General features: G+C 36.0%; 1 protein-coding gene across 2 annotated transcripts; it reads left to right on the top strand.

The window, feature by feature from the left end:
* The first annotated feature begins 182 nt into the window (after nt 1-182).
* Nucleotides 183-7,423, top strand: rnf175 (ring finger protein 175). Of its 2 annotated transcripts, none has more exons than XM_016519891.1 (9): nt 183-256; nt 2,777-2,814; nt 3,225-3,366; nt 3,461-3,615; nt 3,846-3,953; nt 4,351-4,471; nt 5,489-5,622; nt 5,841-5,942; nt 6,841-7,423. In XM_016519891.1, exons 1-9 carry the CDS (start codon nt 236-238, stop codon nt 6,959-6,961), a joined length of 942 nt encoding a protein of 313 aa, XP_016375377.1. In that variant the 5' UTR covers nt 183-235; the 3' UTR covers nt 6,962-7,423. The 2 variants fall into 2 exon arrangements, with proteins under 2 accessions (XP_016375377.1, XP_016375376.1); XM_016519890.1 differs by having other exon boundaries at nt 2,774-2,814.
* The last annotated feature ends 1,591 nt before the right edge of the window (nt 7,424-9,014 follow it).

Raw genomic sequence — 9,014 nt, 5'->3', positions numbered from 1 at the left:
AGCCGGGGCGAAATCATGACGTCATGATTTTAGTACTGAAGTTCCAGGGTTGCCAGGATATTTAAAAAAGAAACGCCCAATTGCTACTAAAAACTACCGCTGGAAAACCACGGACTTGGCAACACTGCGAAGTTGCGCAGGCGCTGTGAGGGGGAAACAGGGAAACTGAATTCACCGGAACACCGGTAGCAGCGGAGCCATTAATAGATGACTGGAATCTAGACCGATATTAATAATGGCTGGCTTGCAACCCCAGGTACTCGATTCAGTATTTTATCGATAGACAGTCCCGAGACAATTAAAACATTTAGTGTTTGGCCCTAATTTTGTGGTCTATGTTATAGCTGTCGTTCTATACTACCAGCTACGCAGCTAACGTTAGCTAGTACGATGCCACTATAATGAACTAGTCTGTTTACACCGCTCTTTAATCGACACACTCGCGTGCGCTGCAGATAGATAACGTTAGCTCCATTGATTATAATGGGAACGGTTAGTTTAGTTTAGTTTAGTTTGTCTGTCGGTTGTTTGTTGTGAAAACTGGCTACAGGTTAAACGCCTTTTAACGTGGCAGGAACAACTGATTGTCAATGCATGTTTGTAGATTACTATTGGGTGATCTGGGTGATACAGTAATTAGAAATGCACAGCCTGCCTGTTTTATTAAATGTGAATCATTGGGCAAGTCAGAAACGGGACTGGAATGAACAATCACGACCTGCAAGTGTATGTGCATATTTATTTATAAATAAGTGCATGTCTGTTGACCCTTTTAATATATACTGTGTTATAAAAACTCTGAAGTTTGAAAGATACTCCTGTATAAAGGGCCAGCTGACTGCTAGAGCCACACAAGCTCTCTTTATAGTCAGCTGAAACTTCATAGAGAGGTGTGGACAAGCATGGCCATGTTTATCTCACACTCTTGTGACATAAGGAAGAAGATGCCAGCATCAGAGTATGTGTTCTAGATGGGTCATAGGTTCAAATGAGCATAAATGTATAAGGGATTTCCCCCTTGTTTAATCACCCCTTTCTTTTTGTAGTTCACTTAAATAGTCTTCTAGTAATAATAAAAAATACATCTGAACTATTTCTCCCATTCATTTTTCCCATAAGGATTTTACATAAGGCCTTCTTTTAGGAGTTAGGCTATAGGCTGTGAACCAAACCAACCAGCTGCGAGGTGAATCGCATCATAACAAAATTTGATTTTATGTAAAAACATTTGAAAATCAAGACAAAAAGGGAAATGTACAAGGCCCATAAAATATTGCAAATGGCATAATTAAAAAGATGGATAAATATAAAAAGGCCTCTAACACTAGCTTGCTCTATTCTTTTTCTATTTGATCCGTTTTCTTTTTATTTATTAATTTAAAAAAAACCTTGCTACGTGTATTGCGTTAGGCTGAGACTTGTCATAGCACTTGCTTATTGCTTGCATATTTTGATTGCTTCCATTGTCCTCATTTGTAAGTCGTTTTGTATAAAAACATCTGCTAAATGACTAAATGTAATATAAAATGTTTGATTTAAAGATATAAATGTATTTAAAGATGCGAAGGTATATATTATTTTATTGCAAACAAACAGCTTAAAATATTTAAGTAGGAAAACTGACTGGCAGTGCTTCATGGGAGTGTTTTTCTGGTGTGATTTGCTTGTTTCAATTCTCTGGTTGGTCATTTCCCTGCAGGATTATGGGTAATGTAGTTTATTACCAGGAGTACTGTTAAAAATAATTACATTAAGTTGAAATAACATGTTGATGGCATCAACAAAGCTAATTTTGATAAATAAAATTATGAAAAGGATGTCTTCTTTTGTGTTCTACAGCATAAACAACCTCGTAGCTCAAAGTAGGTCTGTTTTTAATGTTTTATGAGTTATCATTAAAATCTGTTCTTCAATGGAGAAAATTAATAGTATTTTTACTTGTGGGAGCCAGCTGCACTCAATTATGCGACTCACTGGAAAACTGGATTCTGACTGGTCAGTAGTGGTCAATAATGACCGTTGTCCATGGAAAATCAGTATGTGTTGGGATGGCAAAATAAATCCAGATCAGAAGTCTTGTAAAAACCTGAAGGGTGAATATGTGACCCTGGTCTTAAGTAGCATGGGTATATTTGTAGCAATAGCCAGCAATACATTGTATGGGTCAAAATTATCGATTTTTCTTTTATGCCAAAAATCATTAGGATATTAAGGAAAAATCATGTTCCATGAAGATATTTTGTCAATTTTCTACTGTAAATACCAACAATACATTGTATGGGTCAAAATTATCCATTTTTCTTTTATGCCAAAAATCATTAGGATATTAAGTAAAGATCATGTTCCATTAATATATTTTGTTAATTTCCTACCGTAAATATATCAAATCTTAATTTTTGATTAGTAATATGCATTGCTAAGGACTTCATTTGGACGACTTTAAAGGCGATTTTCTCAATACTTTTATTTTTTTGCACCCTCAGATTCCAGATTTTCAAATAGTTGTATCTCAGCCAAATATTGTCCTATCCTAACAAACCATACATCAATTGGAAAGCTTATTTATGATGATGTATTTAATCTCAATTAAAAAAAAAATGTACCCTTATGACTGTTTCTTTGGTCCATGATCACATATGGTCATACAAACTACAAGCATAATAATTGTAAAATAATTAAACATGCTGATAAAGCATGTCAAATTGCAGTCCTGCAAATATGAAGATTAAATATTGCATGTTGTGGATTATTAATTTTCTTTCTTTCTTCACAGGATGATGATCCTTTAAAAATGTCCCACAGAGAAACTTGGAAGTAAGTATTCTCACGATCAAACTTTTTATGTGATTGTTGCATAGAATAATGTTGTTGTTTTTTTAGATGTTCAGAAAGTTTGTTCTTTTCCAAACTGTCACAACCTGTCTTTTTAGTACCTTATGATTGTCACCTTCTGTATAAAAATAGTTTCTAGAGCATATGTGTGTCATTATTATAAATGATCACCGTCAGTGTCGTGCAGGGGGCCTCAGTAGGTCTGGCCTCGTGTAATATCCTGCAAAATGAACAGCTTTTTCACAAACTCCTGGCCTATTTTCCTGTATCATTAGCTTCTCGTTTTGTGCATTCGGGATTGTTGATCTCTGTTTTAGCTTTGATTTCATGGCATAAACATTCTCTGACTGTTTCTGACTTTTCTATACACTTACATGTGTGTGTAACTCCAGGATGCAGCATGAAAGGTTGCACGTGAAGCACAGAGGTCATGAGGCCATGCATGCCGAGATGGTTCTGATTCTCATTGCCATGCTGGTGGTTGCTCAGATTGTCCTGGTTCAGTGGAAACAAAGACATTGCAGATCCTACAATGTCAGTGCCATATTATACATTTTAGGACTCTTAACATCACTGTGCTTTAATATAAAGAAGTTAATTAATATTTTTAATGTTGTTTATCTTGTAGATGGTCACACTATTGCAGATGTGGGTGGTTCCTCTTTACTTCACCATTAAGCTTTACTGGTGGCGTTTCCTGTCCACATGGGGCATGTTCTCCGTCATCACCAGCTATGTCATATTCAGAGCCACACGCAAGCCTCTCTCCTGCAGAACGCCACGGTAATGCACGGAAATGCTTTGTTTTTTGAGAGAAAAATGCAATTCTGTCAGCGTTTACTCCTCTATATGTTGTTCTAAAACTTTCCATAGCTTTTTATCTTCTGTTGGACACAAAAATAGACATTTTGAGGAACAGTCACACATATGGTTTTAGTTGGGTTGCCGAATGTGTTGCTTTAGCAGTGTTATATAGAATGCATATTTAAAAAAAGCCTATTTCACTTCTGCAGGATGGTGTATAAGTGGTTCCTCCTCGTTTACAAGCTGAGCTACGCTGTGGGTGTGATTGGATATCTCGCCATCATGTTTACCATGTTTGGATTCAACATTTTCTTCAGGTGTGTGAACTTGACTGACATCAGAAACGTGCTGTTTGACATATTTGCTTAGAAGTGAAACGGGGCCTTTATTCTGAATCTAAAATCCTAAACAGAATTTGGCTGTGTCTGAGTTAGTGAGTCAGTGGTTTCCATTGGTAATGCTGACACAGTGGCATGCTAATCGGAAGGAATTACTCCCTTGGTGACATTGTAAGTCTGACAAGAATTTGATTTATACTTCTGGGGTGACATATGTTTCAGGGGATGTGCATTGATTGTCTAATTGCCATTCCGAGAACAATTGTACCCCAGACCCCAGGTCTTCAACCCTGTTCCTGGGGACTCACTGTCCTGCAAAGTTTAGCTACATTGTTATTATATTATTGTATATCTTTGTTTTTGTTTGTTTTTTCAGGATTAAAGCAGAGGATTCAATGGATGTGGGTGTGATTATGCTTTTCTATGGTCTGTACTATGGGGTAATGGGACGTGACTTTGCTGAAATCTGCTCAGACTACATGGCATCCACAATAGGGGTAAATATATGCATCACTTTATATGACAACATCCAAACATGCTCGTATTAATGTAATTCTTAAGCCTTAAATCAATTTATTCTCGGATATCCAGTGATTTTTAAAGGGGTCATATGATGCGATTTCAAGTTTTCCTTTCTCTTTGGAGTGTTACAAGCTGATTGTGCATTGTTTTGTTATTTGTTTAAGTATTTGCTATTGACTGTTCAAATGCGTGCGGAGTTTTGCGCATCGTGTGTGTGTGTGTGTGCGCGCGTGCGCGTGCGCGTGTGTGTGAGAGAGAGAGAGACAGGGTCACATCAAAGTGGAGGCAGCTGTCTTAACCGTGGCTTGTGTACTGCAAACACATACCAGCTTCATCACTGTGTCTGTCACGCGACTCTGTTCCCCTTTCGGGCTCTGTCTTTATATTTATTTTGAAAGATGAAGCTCGCGATTATGGTAAGGGGCGTTACATTTCCGACGAGTGCTTGCGGTGTTCGGCCAATCACAATGCACTGGGTCAGCTGGCCAATCAGAGCAGACTGCGCTTGTCGGAAGGAGGGACTTTGTAGAAAACGAAGCGTTTGAGAGAGGCGGGGCATAGAGGACCTACAATAATGTACAGTATTTGAAAAATAATGTGTTTTTTGAACATTAAAGCATGTCAACATATTCTGTTACACCAAATACACAAAATAATGATCTTTAAAAAAGCATCATATGACCCCTTTAAAGGAACGGTTCACCCAAAAATTAAAATTTCTTGAAAATGTACTCACCCTCAGACCATCCAAGATGTAGACGAGTTTGTTTGTTCATGGGAACAGATTTGGAGAAATTCAGCATCCTTTGAATTCTCATTCTAATGGCACCCATTCACTGGAAGTGATGTAATGCTAAATATCACCAAATCTGTTCTGATGTACAAAAACATTCTACATAGCCTTATAGAGGACAGCCTTTTTGGGTGAACCATTCCGATTCCAAAAAGATAAATGTTTTGGTCATGCGTTGTTTCTTTTCTGCCTTCTTCAGTATTATAACATGGGTGGTATGCCGTCCAGAAACCTCAGTAATGATGTGTGTGCCGTGTGTGGTCAGAAGATTTTTGTGGATGTAGATGAGGAAGGCATCATTGAGGACACCTACCAGCTCTCCTGTAACCACATGTATCCTTCATTTCCCCTAAACCTCATCTGTTATGTTTTTCTTAACAGGAAGCCAGGTTTATTGTTATATGTAAAAACGTGTATGTTTAAATGCTTAGCTGAATAAATTGACGTGTTTCAATTTTGTTTATTGTACAAGGAAGCAAGTAGAAATTTCTGGAAGCAATTGTTAGTTTGTAAAATTATTCTGTTTATCCTTAACTACCTATGATCAACAGATTTCATGAATTCTGTATTCGTGGCTGGTGCATCGTGGGAAAAAAGCAGACGTGTCCATACTGCAATGAGAAGGTGGACCTCAAAAGGATGATGAATAACCCGTATCCTTGAATTGAGTTAAATTGGTCATAATTTACATGCTAGACATTCAGTTATTTAATTACTGGGTTTCCAGAACACCTACACTGCCATCCAAACATTTGGGGTCGGTAAGATTTTTAAATGTTTTTTATGCTCACCAAGGCTGCATTTATTTGGTCAAAAATATAGTAAAAACAGTAATATTATGAAATATTATTACAATTTAAGATAAATGTTTTCTATTGTATTGTATTTTAATATCTAATTTATTACAGTAATGTTGAAAACACTTGTTCTGCTTAAAGGGATCATATGATGTTGCTGAAAAGAACATTATTTTGTGTATTTGGTGTAATGAAATGTGTTTATGCGGTTTAAGGTTAAAAAAACACATTATTTTCCACATAATGTACATTCTTCTCTACACTGCTCTAACTCGCGTTTGAATCATCAGTGGCAAATTCTTTAAATATAAAAAAACGTACTTACAGGCTGTGAGTCAGAAGCGCCAGACTGTCCTTGCAAAGTTGGAACTGCCCCACTTTATAGAAACATTATGTCCTCTTTTGGAAGGCCAAACAAAGTAGTTTCGCTTTCACAATGAAACACACAGCAGCTTGAGTGAGCGTCACCCGGCGGATTCGACAAAAGCAGACTTGCGGCAACCACATGTGACGACCCCGGGCTGGACTCTGCTTCGTCCACGTCCATGTATATCGTGGGTTTTAAACATTTTAATGTGAAGGACCCCATAATATGATGATTGTCTTGCAAGTTACCCTGTTTCTAAACTTTAAAGAAAAAAAAATGAAAATATTATCTGGGGACACACACACATAGATATGTACTGAGAATGTTTTTGAAATCATGTTTTCAGATTGCCATTTGTAATATTTACGCCTTGAATCTGAACATCAGCTGGGAGAGAACACATGTTTTATATGGACAACTTCTGGATTGGTTGAGGTACCTGGTTGCCTGGCAACCTATCATAATTGGAATCGTGCACGGAATAAATTTTTCACTTGGACTTGAATAAACACCTACAGTATTTGACTCTGTTTAAAACTGTGCATGTGTTGACCTTTTGAATATTTATTTGTAAATCTGACAAATTGTACATTTTATAATATAAATCAAACAGCCGCTTTTGCATTTTTATTTATTAGATACTTAGAAACAGACTGATTCAGACACAACTCTTTCAGAAGTGACCTATGCTGATACATCAAAGACATACAGAAGCCCCTCTAAAGCTGCTGTCCATCACACCTAATCAAAATGGTGCCTCATTTTGTCTGTCTGTTTAATAGTTTAGCATTGTTATGGTGTATTTGATGTAAGTGTGGATATTGAGTGGTTATATTTTCATTAGGGTAAAATGATGAGGAGTGTTTGCCAAATCAATATTTTTTTTGTTTTGTTTTATGTTGAGCTGGCCAAATTGTCAAAACCCAGGAAGTGACCCGCTCTGTGGAAAATAAAACCATTTTTATGTGGCTACTGATGTGACTGGAGTCTAGAAGAGGTAGCCTAATGAATTGGGAAAAAAATAGGAACTTTGGGTGTGTGTTTATTTTCAAAATTTAGGCTGAATTTAGATTTGACTTGATAGCAAACTGAAATTTCTCACTGTTTCTACAAATATATTAAACATCACAACTGTTTTCTATTATGATGATAAAAAAGAAATGTTTCCTCAACAGCAAGTCAGCATATTAGAATGATTTCTGAAGGATCATGTGACACTGAAGACTGGAGTAATGATGCTGAAAATTCAGCTTTGCATCACAGGAATAAATGACATTTTAAATATATTAAAATAGAAAACAGTTATTGACCGTTTTTCATTTAAATACTGATTGATGCTTTAAAGTGACAATATAAAATTGTTGCAAATACATTTTTTTTTACTAATTAATACAATACAGGACAACAAGCTTTTCCAAAGCCGCTTTTAATGCGCTGTACGCTAGCATGATAATGATATGACGTGATAGCGATATTAATAAATAATCAACACAGTCCAAGCAGGATTATTGTCATAAGTCGTAAACAGGCACACATCAACTAGATAAACTAAAATAAAATATTCCACTGAAACCATTTTCATCAATAAAGTGAAAACAATGATAAATGTTGCAAGATGTAAATGTTAAGGCTGATCTTTTTTGCACAGACATAAAACAATAACATTCAAGTAAAATTTTTTTCTGATGAACATACAAAACATTCTTTACATACAATCCTTATATACAGAAATCAGCACATTATGCATATGCAAACAATTTACAGTACAGACTAACTGTACCAAAATAAATTAAACATTCTGGAATTTAAATATAAAAGCAAGAACAAAAAATGACCTTTGCATTGTAATGATGATGAAATACTATTGCCATTCAGTTATGATTAAATCTGTAGTATGTGAATCATGCCTCTAAAGCCCCGTTCACACCAAGAACGATAACTATAAAGATAACGATATTAGCGTCCACACCAGCGAACGATATCGTCTGTTTATTCTAAGCGCACGCACGTCTGCCGCTTTAAATTCTCGAGCTTGTTACAGCAGGATGGATTCTGATTGGCTGTCAACATTTTTTTTTTTTTTTATCGTTCATCAGCTGGAGAAAAATCGTTTTGAAAGTGATTCCAACAATATAGTTTCTCTTTGTCTTTATTGTTATAGTTGTGGTGTGGACTCTGCTATTCTTTAATATTGAGAACGATTTTTAGAACTATATCTTTATTGTTATCTTTATAGTTATCGTCCTTGGTGTGAACGGGCCTTTAAGAATCCTGGGATACACAAGAGAATGATCGACAAATCAAAATCAATTCTTTGAAAATGTTTGGCTTTTAACTACATCTGCATTTGAAACCTAAACATCTTTTCTTTGAAACATTATTTACGATAAATACACAAATATAGAGATATTTCCAGTTTTTAATAGTATTTGTAAGGAAAATAGAGAGTCCTAATATTTTCTAAATAAAGAGCCATAATTATGCTGCTAGTTTTATTCTATAAGTATGCAAGGCAACAGTGCGTTGTGTAATCTACTGTTAGTCTCTTACACACGTACACA

The sequence above is a fragment of the Sinocyclocheilus rhinocerous genome, unplaced genomic scaffold (genome assembly GCF_001515625.1).
Source record: "Sinocyclocheilus rhinocerous isolate Xijiao unplaced genomic scaffold, SAMN03320098_v1.1 scaffold1953, whole genome shotgun sequence".
In the NCBI taxonomy this organism is placed as follows: domain Eukaryota; kingdom Metazoa; phylum Chordata; class Actinopteri; order Cypriniformes; family Cyprinidae; genus Sinocyclocheilus; species Sinocyclocheilus rhinocerous.
This window is presented reverse-complemented; position numbering and strand designations above follow the sequence as displayed.

Bases quoted from the DNA above. Each gene is read 5' to 3' on its own strand.
- rnf175 (XM_016519890.1), top strand. From the start codon at position 236: ATGGCTGGCTTGCAACCCCAG. The intron at 3,367-3,460 runs GTCAGTGCCATA...TTTATCTTGTAG, and splicing joins GACATTGCAGATCCTACAAT to ATGGTCACACTATTGCAGAT. The intron at 5,943-6,840 runs GTATCCTTGAAT...TCTGAACATCAG, and splicing joins AAAAGGATGATGAATAACCC to CTGGGAGAGAACACATGTTT.